The sequence below is a fragment of the Eubalaena glacialis genome, chromosome 9, assembly GCF_028564815.1.
Source record: "Eubalaena glacialis isolate mEubGla1 chromosome 9, mEubGla1.1.hap2.+ XY, whole genome shotgun sequence".
NCBI lineage: Eukaryota > Metazoa > Chordata > Mammalia > Artiodactyla > Balaenidae > Eubalaena > Eubalaena glacialis.
Window position 1 is genome coordinate 99,115,963 of NC_083724.1, and position 21,689 is coordinate 99,137,651.

General features: G+C 40.1%; 1 protein-coding gene and 1 long non-coding RNA gene across 5 annotated transcripts in view; one reads left to right on the forward strand and one right to left on the reverse strand.

The window, feature by feature from the left end:
• Positions 1-8,313, forward strand: part of LOC133098008 (uncharacterized) — an 82,073-nt gene extending 73,760 nt beyond the window's left edge. Inside the window, exons 4-5 of one of the 2 annotated variants that reach the window (XR_009702097.1) lie at positions 5,232-5,311; positions 7,118-8,313. This is a non-coding gene — a long non-coding RNA (uncharacterized LOC133098008). The remainder of the gene's footprint in view (positions 1-5,231; positions 5,312-7,117) is intronic. The other variant, XR_009702096.1, reaches the window with a different exon arrangement.
• ZNF169 (zinc finger protein 169) overlaps positions 5,828-21,689 on the reverse strand; it is a 50,334-nt gene continuing 34,472 nt past the window's right edge. For all 3 annotated transcript variants that reach the window (XM_061200622.1, XM_061200623.1, XM_061200621.1), the window contains 3 exons: positions 19,814-19,940; positions 19,233-19,328; positions 5,828-7,474 (listed from right to left, as the gene is read on the reverse strand). In XM_061200622.1, coding sequence (XP_061056605.1) covers positions 5,931-7,474; positions 19,233-19,328; positions 19,814-19,940 — 1,767 coding nt within the window. In that variant the 3' untranslated portion in view covers positions 5,828-5,930. The remainder of the gene's footprint in view (positions 7,475-19,232; positions 19,329-19,813; positions 19,941-21,689) is intronic.

Here is a 21,689-nt window from a genome sequence, read left to right on the forward strand (position 1 = left end):
AATCTCTTCCTCTGCTGGGCAATTTAAGGTGGGGGAGAGGGGACATGTCCTTGCTGGTGCTGCCTAGTTGCCAGGTGTCTTGCATGTAGATGGGGAGTCTCAGGTATGTGAGGATAAAGAACACTTTGTGGGACAGGTATTTCTTTGGCAGAATTGCCCTGGCTGCTACCAGCCAACTACCTAGTGTCCCTAGGTGAGGGGAGGGGAGTGTCAGTCCTGTAAGAAAAGAGAGCACCTCCCTTCACCATTTACTTTTATCAGGGGTCCTAACTGATACCACCTGCTGGTGCTGCTGGGCTCACCTTGTGTTGTCAGCAGGACTTCCATTCCATCCAGGGAGAAATGAGCCTATTTGGGCTGTCTTTTGCTAGTTTGGGATCCAGGAAATACTGGGCCACTCTCTTCTGTAGGGTGGGGGAGTGTAAGAAGCACTGTCACTATGTTGTTATTCTAATCACAAGGTCCATTCTCCAGGAAGTAGAGCTTAATTGCCCTCCCTAGGAGTATGAGCTACACTTACTAATTACTTTTAACGAACAGGGTATGCAAAGAGAAAAATGGTTGATTTTGTAGTGGAGAAACCTGTCCAACACTACCTTTATCAAGTGATCAAGGTTAACATCACCAGGATTAAATCATGTTGGCATCATGTACCCCTTGATATGGTACACTTCACTTCTGTGGTATCCTTGCAAAAAGTCCATGATGCAAGTCTAATGAGAAAACTTCAGACAATCCCAAATTGAGGGGCATTCAATAAAATAGCTGACTAGCTCTTTTCAAGTGTCAAGGTCATGAAAGACAGAAACAGTGAAACTGTCACAGATTTGAGGAGACTAAAGAGACATGATGACTAAATGCAGTGTCAGATCCTAGACTGGATCCTAGATCATAAAAAGGACAATAGTGGAAAATCTGAATACAGTGTGCAGTTCCTAATAGTGATGTCCCAATATTACTTTCTTAGCTTTAATAAATGTACTATGATTATATAAGCTGTTGATATTAGGAGGAAAAAGTGAAGTTACCAGTTGCCATTGGCATTCTACTGTAAGCAATAGACTTCATTGACTTATATATTTATTGTTATTGACTTGTAAGTTTCTCTTTTTCTTCCCAGTGGTTTATAAGTGTACTCAAGTAGTTTGGTGCTCAAATCATCCCAGATTTGGCCAGTGGGTGGGAATCCCTTCAAACTACCTCCCCAGTCCTAGTGTCATCCTCCAACATGTTTTTTAGCACATTTTTACTTTCTGGACCCAGAATCATCTTGTACTTACCCTATCCTAACCCTGGAAGCAGCCAGTAAGCCAAGAAGCCAGGGTTTCCACTAATGGAAAATGGTGTTAGAGACTAAGATCTGGATGCTAGATGTGCTCACTGCTACTGGAGCATTCTTCTTGGACTTTTCAGTGGACATAGAAAATACATGCGTGTATACACACATATACAAATATATATGCATACAAATATGCATGGGCACATAAGCATGTACAGACACACGTATACAAATCTTACCAAATCTTAAGTTCACACCAATACTTCCAATTCCCGCTTATTCTCTTGGGATTCTTCCCTGCTTTGTCCCATTCCATATTTGTATGACTTTTCTTCCACAGTGAGAACCCTGGCTCCCAACAACATAGACACATGTACTCATTTGCTCAATCCTATAATGCATCCAAAACAGTTTCAAAACTGCTTCACCATACTGTTATAAGAAACAAACCTACTAAAGAGTTTAAGATTTGTTTGTAATTCTAACACACATATAAAAATAAACTGCCCAAGACTGAGGATATATAGTCAAATACTATGTTCATTATTTTTCCTTCTTTCTGACACAAGAGGTAACAAACTATATATGCTTTTTTCCCTTTGCTCTTTTCACTTAATAACATTTCCTCCATAATATTTCATTAATATCTTCTTCCTCAGACTTTTTCTCACATGCGTTTTACTCCATTGTGTATATGCTGCAGTTGATAGAGCTTCCTATGCTTAAACATTCAAGCCATTTTCAATATTTTGCAACTGTAAATAATGCTGTGAAAAAGAACCATGTGCATGTGTATATTCATAAACTTGCAAGTGACTCTTTAGATTCTTAGAAGTGTGCTTGCTGTGTCAATAGGTATGTATGTATATACAGTTTAAATATTGCCCAGTTCCCCTCTAAAAGGCTTCTACCATTCTGCATTCCCACCAACAATGTAGTAAAATGTCTATTTCCTAACAGCCTCACAAATAACAGAGTACTGTCAAGCTTTTGAATTTTTGTCAAGCTGACGAGTGAGAAATGGTATCTCAGTGTAGTTATAATCTGCATTTCTCATATCATGAGTGAAGTTGTACATATTTTCATTTCTTTATACCTCTTTTGGTAAACTGATCATGTCTTTTATCCATTTTTCTATAGGACATCTGGTATTTTCCTCTTGATTTTTAAAAGTTCTTATAAAGTCGTGTTATTAACCCTTGAACTGTGAAAGATGTTGATTTATATGTTGATATACTTTTCTTCCAATCATTTGTCTTTTGATGTTACTTACGGTATTTTTTTCCCATGTGAAAGGTTTCTGGTTTTGTTTTTGTTGTTTTTTTGTATACTATACTTTATTAATCTTTTATTGCCTCTGGACTTTAAGCCAGCAAAGCCATCTGGGCCTGGGAAAAGTGACCCTGTAGTGACCGTTCAGTGCCCAAGGCAAGGGCACACAGCCAGTCACAGACTGGGTATTTTTCAGACTCTGGATATTAGAGAAATTAAGAAACAATGGTCAATGCCTGGATATAAAGCTGGGTACTCCAGTTCCTTAGCCCCTGACTGGAGGACTAGGGAGGGCCGTGACTGAAGGCCATGAGTCCTTGGGCTAAATCAGTGGCATGTATGCACAGCCAATGGGCCTTGGACTGCAGGGATGGGTATTAATGGATGCCTTTCAATCAGCTGTTGGGGGTGGTGCTGAGTGTATGGCTTGGAGATCTCATATGGCTTTGGAGGACTCAAGAAGGGTAAAGATGAAGGCTATTATAATATTGCTCTCCCTCTACAGAACTAGAGTCCAGAACAAAATAGACAGTGACTTTCTCATGTCTCCCAAGAGGTTGAATACCTTGGGGCTCTTGAGAGGTGAGTGAATAAGGTACATAACCAGGTGTGCAACTTTGTAAAGAAGCAGTTTATTAAAACAAAAAGCCATAAAATATAGAGAAGGACTGCTGCTTAGAAAGTAAGTGATAGACCAACTAATGAACACTGAAAGAAAGCAACATTTTCCCCCTCCATTCCATTTCAGGAAAGCACAATATTTCTTAGTGATTTCTGCCACCTTCACACTCACAGGGAAAGAAAAGCAAAGGTCAGAACACACCTTTATGGCATTGTTGTTGGCCAGATATAAATTTGGGGTATCCAGAAGGCAGTGTTATGAACTGAATTCTCCCCCCCAGAAGTCATAGGTTGAAGCCCTAATCCCCCAGTATTTGGATGTAGGGCTTATAAGGAGGTAATTAAGATTAAATGGTGTAATCAACAACAACAAAAAAGGATTAAATGGTAGCATAAGGCTGGGGCCCTAATCCAATAGGGCTGGTGTCCTTGTAAGAGTAAGAGCCACCAGAGCTCACTCCCTCTCTCCAGCACATGTACATAAGAAAGTCTATGTGAGGATGCAGCAAGAAGGCAGCCATCTGCAAGCCAAGAAGAGAGACTTCAATAGAAAATAACCCTGCTGACACCTTGATGTTGGACTTCCAGCTTCCAGAACTGAGAAAATAAATTTCTGTTGCTTAAGCCATCCAGCTTCTGGTTTTGTTATGGCAGCATTAGCAAAAGAATAGTTTTGGTACTGAGAGTTATATCTAAAAATATGGAATGGCTTTGGAAATAGGTGATAGATAGAGGCTGGAAGAGGTCTGAGGCACTTGTTATAAAAAGCTTGGATTGCCTCGAACAGACTGTTGGTAGGAATACAGACATTACAAGTGATTATGGTGCAGTCTCAGATAGAAATGAGGAACATGATACTGGAAACTGGAGGAAAGACAGTCCTTGTTATAAAGTGGTAAAGAACCTGGCTTGTGTTCCAGTATTTTGTGGAAAGTAGAAATTGTGACATGAGTGACAAATATTTAGCTGAGGAGATTTCTAAGCAAGGTGTTGAAGGTGCAACCTGGTTTCTCCTTCCTCCTTGTAGTAAAATGTGGGAGTACAGAGATAAATTGAAGGAAATGTTAAGCAAAATTTTGAGAACCAGAATTTAGAGATTTGGAAAGTTCTCATCCTATCCATGTTGTAAAAAATGAGAAAGCATGTTCTGGAAAGAATACTATGGTGTGGCTAGACAATGTTTAGGGGACTTCCTTGGTGGCGCAGTGGTTAAGAATCTGCCTGCCAATGCAGGGGACACGGGTTCGAGCCCTGGTCCGGCAAGATCCCACATGCCGTGGAGCAACTAAGCCCGTGCGCCACAACTACTGAGCTTGCACTCTAGAGCCTGTGAGCCACCACTACTGAGCTCTCGTGCCACAACTACTGAAGCCCACGTGCCTAGAGCCCATGCTCCACAACAAGAGAAGCCACCTCAATGAGAAGCATGCGCAACACAACGAAGAGCAGCCCCCGCTCACTGCAACTTGAGAAAGTGCGCACGCAGCAAAGAAGACCCAACACAGCCAAAAATAAATAAATAAAATAAATAAATAAATAAATAAAGACAGAGAGGTAAGTTTGGAACCAATCAACCATCTCAGTAGAACTAAAGGTGACCTAGATGGGACAAAATGAAGGCAGGCTGTCAGATTTCTGGGATTCTACAAGAAGCTAGAATAGCGCTAACTATCTGACTACAAACACATTATCCATCAAGAAGAGGAAAGAATGACCCCAAAGGTGAAACAGAGACCAGCAGGTCTGCCATTTCCAAAACAGGCCCAGAGAATAAAAGTCTGAGGAGCCGTATGGTTCTTTCATGGTTTCAGTGGGCCAGGTATCACCGCTGCCATCCCAGTGAGACCAGAAGGTGGGGCTGCCACCCCACTGGGACCAGAGGGCAGAGGACACAGCCAAAGATTATTCTCAAGCTTAAAAACTAACATAATTTGCCTTGCAAGGTTTTAAACTTGCTTGGGACCCAGCAATCCTTCTTTCCACTTTTAGAATGGGAATGTGAATTCTTTGCCTATCCCATCATTGTATTTTGGAAGCAAATAACTTCTGTGGTTCACAGGTTCACAGCTGGAAAGGAATTGTGCCAAAGGACGAAACGTACCTCTAGTCTCATCCACACTCAATTTAGAAGAGATTTAGGTGAGATTTTGAATTTAGAGTTGATACTGGAATGGGTTAAGATGTTTGCAGCTGTTAAGATGGGGTGAATGTATTTTGTATGTGAAGAAAGTGAATCTGCAGTGTCCAGAGGGCTGAGTTGTTAAGACTGAATTGTTCCCCCAAATTCATACATTGAAGCCGTAACCTACAATGTGACTTTTAAAGGTAAATATTATGAGGTCATAGGGTGGAGCCCTAACCCAGTATGGCTGGTGTCCTCAGAAGAAGAGAGATACCAGGGAAGCACACACACAGAAAAAAGGCCATTCAGGACTCAGCAAGAATGCAATCATCTGCAAGCCAAGGGGAGAGACTTCAGTAAAAACCAAACTGCCTACACATTGATCTTGGACTTCCAGTCTCAAGAACTTTGAAAAAACAAACTTCTGTTCTTTAAGCCACCACGTCTGTGGTATTTTGTTATGACAGCCCTAGCAAATTAAAACACATTGCTAGTGCAGGAAGTAAACCATAAATCAACTATCTTAAGATCACTGAAAGAATGCAACACTTTTTTCCTCGACTGAATTTAAGCAAAGCGGAACATTTCCTAGTGATTTCTGCCATCTACACACTCATAGGGAAAAGAAAGGAAACGTCAAGAGAACAGCTCTTGTGGCAGGTGATGGCCAGACTTGGTCCTCTTATGTCTGTGGAGGTGAGACTTCTGGCTAAAGCCACGACCACACTCCCTGCACACATATGGCTTCTCTCCTGAATGGGTCCGCTGGTGTCTGATGAGGGCTGACTTGAAGCCAAAGCCACGTCCACACTCATCACACACACATGGCTTTTCTCCTGAGTATGTCCTCTGGTCAGAGGTGAGGTGGGTCTTCTGACCAAGTCTTTGCTCACATACTCTGTACACATCAGCCGCCTCCCCTAAATGTGTCCTCTGGTGTCTGGTGAGGAGTGACTTGAAGCCAAAGGTACGTCCACACTCAGAGCACAGATAAGGCTTCTCCCCAGTATGCGTCCTCTGGTGTCTGATGAGGGTGACCTTCTGACCAAAACCACGCCCACACTCAGGGCACACATAAGGCTTCTCCCCTGTGTGTGTCCTCTGGTGGCCCATGAGGGAGACTTTCTGGCTAAAGCCACGCCCACACTCAGAGCACATGTAAGGCTTCTCCCCTGTGTGTGTCCTCTGGTGTCTGATGAGAGTGACCTTTTGGCGAAAGCTGTGCCCACACTCGGCACAAACATAAGGCTTCTCCCCTGAGTGTGTGACCTGATGACTGAGGAGCAGCGACTGCTGCCTGAAGCCACGCCCACACTCAAGGCACAAGAAGGGCCTCTCAGCCGAATGTGAGCTACGGTGTTGGAGGAGTGATGCCTTCTGGCAAAAGCCTCTTCCACACTCTGGACACACAAAAGGCTTCTCCTCCAAGTGTGTCCTCTGGTGCAGGATGAGGGCAATCTTCTGGCGAAAGCCTCGCCCGCACTCCTGACATACAAAGGGTCTCTCCCCAGAGTGTATCCTCTTATGGTTAGTTAGGGAGGATGTATACCTGAAGTGTCGCCCACACTCCCTACACATGTAGGGCTTCTCCCCTGAGTGTTTCCTCTGGTGTATGGTGAGGGAGGACTTCCGGCCAAAGCCTCGCCCACACTCCCTACAACTATAGGGCTTCTCCCCTGTGTGTGTCCTCTGGTGCTTGATGAGGTCTGACCTCTGGTAGAAGCTTCTGCCACATTCAGGGCACACATGAAGCTTCTGGGGGCTAAAGAGGCTTGACTTTGTGCTAAGTCCTAGTCTGTATTTTTCACATATGACTGCTCCAGATTCTGAGATGTCTGCCCCTGTCAACATTGCATCTGCCTCCTCAGGGATCACCTCCTGATCTATTCCTCCACCACTGTTGCCTTCCTGGTCTACTGGCTGACCTTGAGATGGGCTGAAGAATGCCCTTGAAGTCCCACTCAGCCGCAGCCTCCCAAACACAGTGCAAGAGCCTTCTCTCTCTCCATCTTCTGCTTTGTCACTTGAGCAGCTTGGAGCTTCTAGTAGGAAGTGGCTTCCTGCAGATGAACCTGGGAAGATCTGAGGGGAGTGACCGCAGAGCACATATTGATGGAGGAACTGTGGACTGGAAAAACTCACCGGGCAGGAGAGATGGGGCTGGAATTCTGTTCCTGGTTCTGCTGGAGAGAAAGTGTCGGTCAGAATCACCACAGGTACCTTGTGGATGGTAACACTTGTCCAGCAGTCATTCCTCAGATGTTCCCACAACAAAGATTTCCTTCACAGACCTACCTTTCATCCCAGGGTGACACATTAATGTACATCCTTTTACAACACATAAAACGCACACAATGAGCCAGCTCTAAATATCAGCCCAGCTTAAATAGTTTTAAGAAAGCATCACAGGCAGCTCTAGCCCTATAAATTGCTGCCATTAGAGTTATACATCTGCCCCCAATACAATTATCTTACAAGCCACAGTCATTAACACTGATGTAAACAATATCTACAAATATATGCTTTTACTGAAAGTTAAACTACATAACTTATTACAAATTTCTTTAGGGACATTTCCTACAAGAAAGGATGGAGTCAAAAAAGGGAGTCACTCCACCTAGAGGCCCCATGGTGGAGGCAACAGAGAGGACAGGTCAGAGACCCATGTGGGAAATGAACTGGAAGGTGTTTCCCCCATCCTAAACAAGTATTTCCTAGAGCATTATGCAGTGGGTTCTCTATCTGGGAGTGTGAATTCAGCAGTAAAACACAAAAACATAGTCTAGGCCTGCAACCCCTTAAAGGATTTTGACTCTTCCAAGACCTGCTTTTCGCAGTGTTTTTTTTTTAACTGTTGTAAATGGAAAAATTTCCACCTAAAATAGCTCTAACAGATATCAAATTTGTATGCCTTGCTCCATTACCCTGCTTCTATCTGCCAGAAGCTGATGAAAAATACCATGAACCTTAAATAAACTCAGTATACCAGGCCTTTCCAGACCTACCTGATTCTTTCTTCATCAATCAAAAATGAGATGTATTTTATGAACCGTCTATAACACTGGGCAGCAAACTACAGCCAACCAGGTGTTTTGTAAATAAAGGTCTATTAGACCACAGCCACACTCTGTCTTCATGTTGTGTCTATGGCAGCTTTCACATACAACAACAAAGGTGAGTAGTTGCAACACAGAACATAAAGGCTACAAAGACTAAAATATTTACGACCGGACACTTTTACAGAAAACTACTCATTCCATCTGGTCTAAGAGGCTAGCTTTCAATACTAACAAGAAGAACTACCATGAAACCCCTTCCTAACACTTAAAAGCCCCTCAGCAAACTATTCAGTAAATTTAGTTTGTTCTGTGTGTGCGTGTGTGTGTGTGTGTGTTGCTAGACCTAGAAGCTCCTGTGAAATGGCCTTGATAATCACTCACAAGTGCTGACCCTGCTGGACTTTCACTGTGAAAGTGAACATCCTTTCAGTCAGAGGTCCCACCATGGTTGGTCTCTAGTTCAGCTCATTGAACTATCAGTCAGTTTATTTTGTTAAGCTAGGCTGTCCACATTTTCAAAACTCGTGGCAGGTATGTACATTTCTGGCCTGCAGTTTCCAAGAAATACTTTGTTGTAATTCTAAAGTTCTGACAGCTGAGCTTTCAGTATTGCACTACTGTCTACTTGTCTGTGACGGGGAGAGAAAAGCAGCCACTGCCTTCTCCTTGGCCTGTTTATACTCCCGGCTAGGCATGAAGTCTAAGGCCAGTGGTAAACGGCACATCATTACAGGTGTGCCGTTCAGTGTCTTCTGTATAAAATATGGTGACTGATTTAAATAGTTAACGCTGCCCTTATGGGAACCATAGCCTCTAATATGACTACTCATTCATCATTTTTGTGCCTATCTAGTAATGTGGCAAATTTTAGCTAAAAGTGATTAAGAATTACAAAGTCCACTTTGGTTTTAAACATCCAGAAGTTCCTCAATAGAAGGAGAAATAAAAAATAAAATGTTACCAAGGTAATGCTTTTCAGTTAATCACAGAAATTTCCAGGATGTAGAAAAAAGTTAATCAGTTTATAAATTCTTTTATAATCTACAGCTGCTCTCATGCCAATTGATTTTTCAAACCAGTAAGTACTTCAATAATTGTTAATGAACTTAAACGTTCCAAAGGAAAAAAAACATCCATGTCTAATGGCTCCTTAAAGAAATTTTGCCTTCTGCAGCTGCAGTTGTGAGGAAGGAAAGTATAGCAGTGAGTTAAACAAATGACCATAGACACTGGATTACAGCAGAAGAAAGAATGCTGTGCATTCACTGCTTTTAAACAATTTAAAGAATTTTAAAACTTGGTCCACAAATGTAGAAAGGGAACATTTTTTCAATATTAATCAGAATTAATCCCTGGAAATTGGACAACTTTCATAATATGCCATCTCCATGATTTTAAGAAAATATAAAAGAAATATTAGCATATGTGCTGGTTAATTTTATGTATTAACTTCGCTGGTCACAGGTTGCCCCAACATTTAGTCAAACATTATTCTGGGTGTTTCTGAGAGGGTGTTTTTGGAAGACTTTAACATTTAAATGTAAAGACTGAGTAAAGCAGACTGCCCTCCCTAATGTGGGTGGCCCTCATCCAATCAGTCGAAGGCCTGAATAGAACAAAGGACTGATCCTCTCCCAAATAAGAGGGAATTCTTCCAGTCTAACTGCCTTCAAGCTGGGACATGGGAGGGTGCGTGGTGGAGAGGAGATGGATGGGATTGGTTTTGTTTTTCCTGCTATCACACTTGAACTGAAACAGTAGTTCTTCCTGGATGTTGAGCCTGATAACCTTTGGACTGGAACTACACCATGGGCTCTCTTACGTCTTCATCTTGCTGACTGCAGATCTTGGGACTTCTCAGCCTCCACAGTTGCATGCGCCAATTCTTTATAATCTCATGTCCGTGTGTGTGTGTGTGTGTGTGTGTGTGTGTGTACATACGTCCTATTGGTTCTGTTACTCAATAACCATAATACTGATTTTGGTACCAAGAAGTGGGTGCTGCTGTAACAAATACCTAAAATTGTGTAAGTGGCTTTAGAATGAGGTGATAGGTAGAGGCTGGAAGAGTTTGAGGTACATACAAGAAAAAGCCTAGATTGACAAGAAGGGACTGTTGGTGGAAACATGGATGTTATATGTGGTTTTGGTGAAGACTTAGAAAGAAAGGAAGAGAGCTAGAGAGAAAGCTTCCATCTTATTAGAGGATATATAAATATGAATTGATTAATATTCTGTAGTATGGATTTTCTAATGCTGTGCTTTTCATATGTAGAATAAATTCCTCTTGGACATGGTATGTAATTCTTTTCAAACGTGGTTGGATTCAGTTTGGAATGTTTTTATCACTTGTGTAGGTTCATGGATCCACCACCAACTTAATTACTTTAATAAATGTACTATACTCAGATTTTGTCCCATCCTGTGTCAGTAGTATTTTTCAAGAATTCATCCATTTCATATAAGGGTTAAACCTGTTAGTATCAACTTGTTCATAATATCCCCTTAGTATCCTTTTAAAGTTTGAAGGATATGTAGTAACTTCCCTTTCATTCTTGAATTATTCATGTCTTCTTTTTCTCTTGATTAGTCTATGTAGCAACATATAATTTTGTTAATCTTTTCAGACGTTCAACATTTGGCTTAGCAAAATTTTCTGTTGTTAATAAAGTGTTATATTTCACAGATTTCTGCTCTTATTTTCATTATTCCCTTCCTTTCACTCACTTTGCATTTACTTTGCTCTTCTTTTTCTAGCTTCTTAAGTCACTGATCACAGACCTTCTTTTCTAAAATAAGCACTTAAGGCTATAAATTTCCTTTAAACTCTGCTTTAGCTGCATCTCACAAATTTTTATTTTGCTGAGATGAATTTGAAAAGATGTCGGTAGTGGCTTGTAAGATTTGATACTGGTAAGATGTAATTTCTACCCCCAATTATCTATAGATACACTAAAATCTCAAACACTACCCAGGTTTTCTTTTTTTCTGTCTTTTTTTTAATGAGAAGCTGATCCTAAAATTTAAGTGGAAATGCAGAGGACCTAGACTATCCAAAGCAATCCTGAAAAAGAAAAACAAAAGGAGAAGACTTCTTATACTACCTGACTTCAAGACTTCCAGTGACCCTACAGTAATACAGTGTGATTTGGTTTAATGATAGACATATTAATCGAAGGAATAGAACAGAGAGAGCATAAAAATAGACCCACACTTAGCCAGTGATTGGATTTTCAACAAAGCAATCCAATGAGGGAAAGACAAGACTTTTCAACAAATGATGCTAGAGCCACTGTGTATCCATATTAAAAAGAAAAATAAACCTTGATTCCTGCCTCATGCCATACACAAAAGTTAATTCAAGATGAACTGTAGACCTAAATATAAAAGCTAAAACTATACAGCAGTTAAAAGAAAATATAGATTATCTTCATGACAGAGGAAAATTAGACTTCCTCAAAAATATCTGCTCATCAAAAGTTATTGCTAAGAAAATGAACAGAAAAGTTTCAGACTGAGAGGATGTTTGCAAAATGTACAAATGACAATGGACTGGTATCCAGGATTAATAAAGAACTCAGAGAACTCAATAATAAAAAGAAAAACAATGCAGAAAAATTGGAAAAAGATTTGAATGTATACCTCACAAAGTAAGGTATATGATATATATTAATGATCAAAAAGCATACAGAAGGGTTCACTGTCATTAACTGTCAGCAAAATGGAAACCCCCATGAGATAACTCTACACATCCATCACCAGAGATAAAATGAAAACTGTCGGGGAAGATGTGAAGTGACAGGAACTCTCATGTGTTTGTTGTTCATGGAAGTGAGAAATTGTACAACCACTCTGGAAAAGTTCTAGTCATTTCTTATAAAACTACACATACAGTTACCCTATGACTCAGTGTACTGAGTTGAATATTATCCCACCAAAATTAATATCAACCTGGAACATGTGAATGTGGCCTTATTTTGAAATAGAGTCTTTGCAGATGTAATCAAGTTAAGATGAGGTTATACTGGATTAGAATGAGCTTTAATTCAATGACTGGAATCCTTACAAGGAGAGGATGATTTGGATACAGAGACATATAGAAGGAAGAAGCCTATGTAACCACAGAGGCAGAGATTAGAGCGATAGAGCTACAAGCCAAGGAATACTAGGGATTGCCAGCAACCACCAGAAGCTAAGAGAGAGACAAAGAACAGACTCCATTTCAAAACCTCCAGAAGGAACCAGCCCCTCCAGTATGTTGATGTTGAACTGTGAAAGAATAAATTTCTTTGTTTTAAGCCTCTAAGTTTGGGTAATTTATTACAGCAACCCTAGAAAACTAATATACCCTAGGTATTTATCCAAAGGAAATGAAAACAAAGGTTTACCAAAAACAAACAAAAAATTCTTAGCAGAAGAATGTTAATAGCAACTTTTTTAAAATGACTAAAAACTGGAAGCCATCAAGGTGTCTATTAAGGAGAATGGATAAACAGTCATATATTCATATAATGGAATGCTATTTGATGTTAAAAAAAGAACAGACTACTGATGTATGCAACAACATGGATGAAGTTTAAAAACTATACTGAGTGAAAGAAGACTTACACAAAAAAGAACATATTAAATGATTCCATTTATGCAAAATTGTACGGTGGGCCAAACTAATCTATGGTGAAATAAAATCAGAACAGTGGTACCTCTGAGGGGTAGGAGCAGGGGTTTACTGGGATGGGCCGCAAGGGAACTATGTGGATAACAGTAATGATCTGTATTTTGATAAAGTTTGGGTTTTGGAGGTATATGCATTGTTTGAACTCACAGATTAGTATACTTAAGATTTCACATTTCCTTGTAAGTTAATTCCACCTTAAACAAATAAACAACTCTAGGTAATGACATGCATGCTACCCATTACTCCTGGGGCCAACCACCTTTCATGGGGCCCACTAAGCTGAGATGAGCTGCCAGAAGTTGGCCCTTTTAAAACTGCAGTGTCTGGAGATACTCAAGTGGACACCCTGGACCTGAGTCCATGGGTCCCTTCCTGCCAGCCACTCACATGAGCTAACCCAGGAGGAGACTCTGCCTTTCCTCTCAGCACTTGTTAGATCGTCTTTGCCAGAACCATTTGCTGGTCAGATCAGATCTTAAGACACACTCATATCTGCCAGCCACTTGGGGATAAAGATTGTCTGAGTATAATGAGTAGATGCTAAGGACATGCCATGAAGACCTCACAAAATGACAGCAATGGCCACCCATGAACAGGGACTCATAAGCTTTTTACCTACCCATGGGGAGAACACAAGTCTCTTTCTAAGAAGAGTAAAGCCTTGATACAGTGCACTTAACTCAGATATGCTCAGCTACTCAGCTCTCCCCAGAGAAGAACTGCTTGCACTAAACTACTTACTCTTACCAACTAAGGAGATACTGCTAGAAATCTATTAGAATGGCTAAAATAAAAAATACTGCTGGGACTTCCCTGGTGGCGCAGTGGTTAAGGCTCCACGCTCCCAATGCAAGGGGCCCGGGTTCGACCCCTGCTCAGGGAACCAGATCCCACATGCATGCCACAATTAAGAGTTCGCATGCTGCAACTAAGGAGCCCGTGAGCCGCAACTAAGGAGCCCACCTGCTGCAACTAAGACCTGGTGCAACCAAATAAATAAATAAATGTTTTTTAAAAAAATAGTGCTAACACCAAATCCTGGCAAGAATGCAGACAAACTGGATCACTCAAACACTGCTGGTGGGAATGTAAAATGGTTTAGCCATTCTGGAAATGAGTATGGCACTTTATTACAAAACTAAACATATTTATATAAGCCAGAAACTTGCACTTTTGGGCATTTATGCCAGAAATGAAAACCTTACGTTCACACAAAAACCTATACACAAATGTCCATAGCAGCTTTATTCATAATAGCCAAAAACTATACAGAACCCAGATGTCCTTCAATGGATGAATGGTTTAACAAACTGTGGTACATTCATACATTGGACTACTACTCAGCAATAAAAGGAATGGAATACTGATACATGCAACAATTTGGATGGATCTCAAAAGAAAATTATGCTGAGTGAAAAAAAGCAATCCCCAAAGGTAACATATGATATGACTTCTTTCATATAACATTCTTGAAATGACAAAGTTATAGAGACAAAGAACAGATTAGTGGTTGCCAGAAGAAGAGAAGGGGAGGAGTGATGGAGTTGGCTGTGACTATAAAAGGGTAGCAGAAGGGATCCTCGTGATGGAACTGTCCTGTATCTTTGAGTATAGTGGTAGTTACATGAATGTACATGTATAAAATTTCATAGAACTAAATAAACATACACATACACAAAAGTGAAGGTCAAACTGGTAAAATCTGAATAAGGTCAGTGCATTCCATTAACAGAAATACAAGGTTGGTTTAACAAGAAAAAAAAAAACAGTGTAATTTACCAAATTAAAAGACTAAAAAAGAAAAACACACATGATCATCTCTAAAGATACCAAAAAAAAATTGGACAAAATCCAGCATCCATTCCCAATAAAAACTCATCAAACAAGGAATAGAAGGGAAGTTTGTCAAGCTGCTGAAGGGCAGCTATAAAACTTCCACTTAGGAGGAAAGCATTCCCCATAAGATCAGGAACAAGGAAAGGATGTCTACTCTCACCATTTAAATTCATCATTGCACTGATTTTCTCGCCGTGCAATGAGGCAAGAAAAAGAAATTAAAGACGTAAAGAATGGAAAGAAGTAAACTATACTTACTTACAAATAACTTAATCATCTATTTAGAAAATCCTATACAATCTACAAAACCTGCTAGGACTGAGAAGTAAGTTTTGCAAATTTACCAGATACAAGATCATTATACATAAATTAATTGTATTTCTATAAACTATCAACAAACAATTGAAAACTGAAGTTTTAAAGTACCTTAAATAGCATCAAAAATATGAAACACAGAGGGATAAATCTGACAAGATGCATAAGACCTGTGTACGAAAAACTACACAACAATGCTGACAAAAATTAAGAAGTCCCATAAAAATAGAGAGATAGACTGTGTTCATATACTGGATGACAGAGTATTATTTACATGTAAATTCTCCTCAAATTGATGTACATTCAACTCAATCCCAATCAAACTCCCAGCAGGCTTTTTTTGTGAAAATTGCCAAGCTGATTCTAAAATTCATGTGGAAATGCAAAGAATCTAGCACAACTTGAAAAAAGAAAAAATGTTAGAGGATTTATACTAAGTTCCAGACTTATTATAAAGCTGCAGTAATCAAGACTACATAGTATTGGGACTTCCCTGGTGGCACAGTGGTTAAGAATCTGCCTGCCAATGCAGGGGAGATGGGTGTGAGCCCTGGTGCAGGAAGATCCCACATGCCACAGAGCAACTAAGCCCGTGTGCCACAACTACTGAGCCTGCGCTCTAGAGACCGCAAGCCACAACTACTGAACCCACATGCTGCAACTACTGAAGCCCACGTGCCTAGAGCCTGTGCTCCGCAACAAGAGAAGCCACCGCAATGAGAAGCCCACATACTGCCCCTACTCGCCGCAACTAGAGAAAGCCCGCACGCAGCAAGAGACCCAATGCAGCCAAAAAATAAATAAAATAAATAAATAGGGCTTCCCTGGTGGCACAGTGGTTAAGAATCCGCCTGCCAATGCAGGGTACATGGGTTCAAGCCCTGGTCTGGGAAGATCCCACATGCTGTGAAGCAACTAAGCCCGTGCACCGCAACTACTGAGCCTGTCCTCTAGAGCCCGTGAGCCACAACTACTGAAGCCCGTGTGCCCTAGAGCCCATGCTCTGCAACAAGAGAAGCCACCGTAATGAGAAGCCTGCACACCACAATGAAGAGTAGCCCCCACTCGCTGCAACTAGAGAAAACCCGCACACAGCAACGAAGACACAATGTGGCCAAAAAATAAATAATAAAATAAAATAAATAAATTAAAACAAATTAATTAATTAATTTAAAAAAAGACTATGTGGTATTGACATCAAGATAGATAAACAAAGGAGTGAAAAAGAGTCTGGACATAGACCCATACACAACTGATTTACCACAAAGGTGCACAGGAAATTCAGTAAAGAAAGGGTTGTCTTTTCAATAAATGGTGCTGGAAAATTGGATATTTGTATACAAAAAAAAAGAAAGAAAGAAAAATTGTACTTAAATCCAGACCTGGTACCAAGTATAAAAATTTATTCAAGATATAGACCTAAATGTAAAGTAAAAATTATAAAACTTTTAGAAGAAAAAATATATAAAACTCTTTTTGGCCTTCATTTTGGGAAAGATTTCTTAAATATGTCACCAAAAGTGAAATTCATGAAAGAAAAAATTGGAACTTGGCCTTCAACAAAATTAAGAAATTCTCATTGAAAGAGACTATTAAGAGAATAAAAAGCAAGCCACAGAGAAAATACTTGTAAATCAAATATCTGATACTGGAGTTCTATACAGAATATATGAAGAACTTGCAAAATTCAATAATAAAAACAAGAAACCAACTTTTCAAATGGGCCAAAGATTTGAGAAGACATTTCACCAAAGAAGATATACAGATAGCAAATAAGCACTTGAAAAGATTCTCAACATCACTAGTCATTAGAAAAATGTCAAGTAAAACCACATAAGATGCCACTATATAGCTATGAAAATGCTTAAAATTAAAATCATAATACCTAAGTGTTGACAAATATGTGGAGCATCCAGAATTCTCATATACTGCTGGTGGAAATGTGAAATAGTGCAGCCACTTTGTGAGTTTCATAAAAAGTTAAATATACCCTGTATCATCCAACCCAGCCACTCCGGTCCCAGGTATTTATCCAAAAGAAATGAAAGCGTATGTTCACACAAAGACTTTTCATGAATGTTCATACAGGCTTTATTTGTATTCATCAAAACTGGAGACTACTCAAATTTGTTTTAACAGGTGAGTGGCTAAATAATTGTGATATCTATATTACTACTCAGCAATAAAAAGAAATGAACTATTGATACACGCAACATTATGGATAAAATTCAAAATAATTATGTTAAGTGAAAGAATCCAGTATGTATTCTATATGATTCAATTTATATGAATTCTAAAAATGCAAACAAATCTATGATGGAAAGCAGATCAGTGGTTGCCTGGGTATGGGAGGAAGGGGAGGACTGGGAGAGGCAGGAGATAGAGATTACAGTGAGGCACAAGGAAACTTTGGGGTGAAAGGTATGCTTAGGATATGGATCATGGCAATGGTTTCATGGTTGTGCAGATGTCAAAACTTACCAAATTCTACACTTTAAATATATGTAGTTTATTATACTTTGATAATATACCTTATAATTATCCCTTAACTATTATACCATAATAACATTTTTCTATTATACTATAATTATAGTTTATATAATAGTTCTTTTTTAAAAAAGAAAAAAGCACTGAGTTTGCTGAAAAGTACAAGTACAGATATATGGTTGTATTTAGAAGCAAATAAGTAAACAAATAAATAAACAAAAATAAAATGCCAGGAATGTTGAAAATAAAAGAATGAAAAAAAAAAGTCAGGCAGAAATTTATCCTTACCTCCCAACATTCACATAAAATTAATTCCACTTGGATTAAAGACCTAAATGTTCCCAGAATGTGTATGGAATTTCTACAAGTCAATGACAGAAATGGCCCAAATCAAAAGTAGGGAAATACCGAACAGTCAAATCACAGAAAAGGAAACACCAATGGCCAATCAACACAGGAAGAAATGCTCATGCTCACTGGAAAGCAAAACCCATATGAGATTTCACCACAAACCTAACAGATGGGTGAAAAATGTGAGGATATGGAACAAGAACTCATCACTGCTGCTGGGAGTATAAAATGGTGTTGAACAGCTTCAGAACACAATGCGGCAAAATCTAATCAGGTTGAGGCTACCCATGCCCATGAAACAGCCACTGTGCTCCTAGGTATGCATCTTGAGAGAAACTCTCGCATGTGTTTCCAAGGAGGTAGCAAGAATATACAGCAACATTATTTCATAGCCAAAAACTGGAGGTAACTCAGATGTCCAAAAGAAGGGACAAGATAATTCATCTGCATTAAAATATTCATATAATGGAATCATATATAACCATTTTTAAAAGTATAAACTAAACCTACACTTTTTAATATGAATCTCACATAAAACTGGTGAAAAGGCATGTTCCAGAAGGAGGTATACAATATGATACTATGTGCAGAGAAGTTTACAAACATGCAAAACAACTCTCTATATGGTTGAAAGACCTGCTGAATGGTTAAAAGGCTAAAGGCAATCATGGGCATGCTAATGCAGAAGTCGGATTCTCAGGGGCGGGAGGAGTGGGACACAACCAGGGGGTTGTCACCTGGTCTTATCATGGTCTATTTCTTAGGCTGCAGGGAAGGCAGATTGGCACCCGTATAATTCTTCACACCCTGTTGTAATCTTAAATAACCCATCATCGAAGAAACAAAGTAATGGGAACTTACGGGGTAGAACCGATGCACAAAAACGTTACCAGGTTACTGGACAGAATCTAGCAGGGTAGATGACTTAGTCTCAGAGGATAAGTGCTATGTTAAAGGTCAGGCCAACCAACAAAAGTTCAAGAATGGGGAGATCCTAGAAGTGCTGGACAAGGGACACCAAATGAGCGGAGTGTGGCTCTATGGGGGAGGAAGGAGGGGGTTGCCAGGGAAGCCCTCTCTGGGCTGAGTGGAATAGCATAGAAGGGAGGCCTGCAGAAGAGCTTTCTCCCCAGAAGCTCACAGATGCTCCTCTTTCCTCACCTGCTGAGCACCTCACTGCCTTGTCTCCTTGTCTGCCTGGTGTTTCCCACTTACCTGGAAAAAGGTCCAGAAGACTTTCAGTCTCCTCTCTCCAGGGCTCATCCCCTTGCTCCAGTTGTGTGATGAGTTTTGGTTTAGGAAAGGCAATTCCTACTCACAGGGGAAAAAAACCAAGGTGATCTTGGGTTAGTGACTTAAGAGGCTATCACAGAACTCGGACTCAGCCGGGAAATGCAATGACTAAGAAGAGGGTAGGGAAGCATGGCAGGGTGGGTGGAGGGGGACAAAGTTTCTCTGAATGCTGAGAAAAGATGACTAAGGGGAGGGAGGAATCCTGGATCTAAAGGCAGTATATGATTCTCCCCTGTGCTTGAGTAAATACAAATATTCACCCATTTGAAGCAAGATCACTTTGGAGGAGGGCCCAGCCTTGGAAGAGGCCTGGAAATGCAACATCATACCCACCCCCAGCAACACACACACACATAACTTCACTATTTCCAACTCTATAGAATCCAGACATTCTCTGGGTGTAGGGAAAATGTTTCTTTCTGAGCCCAAAGAATGGTGGCTGCTCCATAAAATCTTAAGATGCCCACAGGCAGAGTCTGAGACATGAGACAGGTCAACCTTACCCAGCGACACCATATGGCTGTAGTTCTCCAGCATTACATCCCGATACAGGGTCCTCTGAGCAGGACTCAGTAGCTTCCACTCCTTTTGGGTGAAGGCCACAGCCACATCCTTGAAGGCCATTAATGTCTGTAACACAAACACATCCCTGCTCACCCAGAAGCCACCCATGCCCACTAGTCAACTTAACCTAAGCTACTAACCAGGGCCACGGCAGCAATAAGGCTAGCGTGGGGCACGCGGGTGAGATAGATAGATAGATCCTGCTTTCAACCTGAACCCTTTTGCCATGTGTTGAAGACTACTAATCCTTCTCCCACATTGCTGGTGGCTCTATTCAGGGGTTCTCTATTCTATTGATCTTTATGTCTACGATGCTGTGAAAATCACAGTTTTGATTACTGTAGATATCCTGTAGGTCTTGAAATCAGGTAGAGTGATTCCTCCCCCTTTATTCTTCATTTTAAAGATATTTTACCTATTCTAGGGCATGTGCCTTTCCATATACATTTTAGAATAATCTCATCTATATCTACCAAAAAACCCTGCTGGAATTTTGACAAGATTTGCATTAAACTGTATATCAATTTAGGAAGAACTGACACCTTTACCATGTTGACTCTTCAAATCTATGAACATGAGATGTCTCTCCATTTACTGAGATGTTCTTTGATGTCTTTCATCAGCATGTTGTGGTTTTCAGCATACAAATCCTAAGTAGGTTTTGTTTAAAAACTGATACCTAAAAATTCCTTCATTTTTCTTTTTTTTAGTGATTTTAATGGTATTGTATTTTTAGTTCAGTTAAAAATGATATAGGGGCTTCCCTGGTGGCGCAGTGGTTGAGAATCTGCCTGCTAATGCAGGGGACACGGGTTCGAGCCCTGGTCTGGAAAGATCCCACATGCCGCGGAGCAACTGGGCCCGTGAGCCACAACTACTGAGCTTGCGCGTCTGGAGCCTGTGCTCCACAACAAGAGAGGCCGCGATAGTGAGAGGCCCGCGCACCGCGATGAAGAGTGGCCCCTGCTCGCTGCAACTAGAGAAAGCCCTCGCACAGAAACAAAGACCCAACACAGCAAAAATAAATAAATAAATAAATTTTTTAAAAAGCCTAAATAAAAAAAAATATATATATAGATTTTGTTCATTGCTATGATATAGAAATAAATTGTATGCTTATCTTGAATCCTGCAACATGGCTGAACTCACTTACTAGCTCTAGGAGTTTTTTTTCTCCTAGATTCCTTAAGATTTCCTATTTTCCTATATAGACAATCATGGTATTTGCATATAGGGACAGATTTATTTCTTTCCTTATAATTTATATGTATTTTATTTCCTGTCTTGCCTTACTATAGAACTTCTAGCACAAAAGTGAATAAGGGTGGTGGGAGCAGACATCCTTGCCTTGTTCTTGATATGAGGAGGAAAACATAATGTCTCAAAGCATTAAGAATACTGTTCCACAAAGATACCACATCACACCCATTAGGATAGCTATTACCAAAGAAACAGAAAAAAACAGGTATTGGGAGGGAGTGGAGAAACTGGAACCTTCGTGCATTGTTGTGGAAAAAGTAAAATGGTATGGTTTCTGTGGAAAAGAGTTCAGCAGTTCCTCAAAAAGTTAAACATACAAAAAAAAAAGTTAAACATACAATTTACCATATGATCCAGCAATTTTAATCCTCGGTATATACCCCAAAGAATCAAAAGCAAGAACTCAGATACTCATACATCAATGCCCATAACAGCATTATTCACAATAGCTCAAAAATGGCAACAACCCTAATGTCCATCAACAGATAAATAGATAAGAAAATGTAGTACATATATACAAAAAACTGTATATTATTCCGCCTTAAAAAGGAAGGA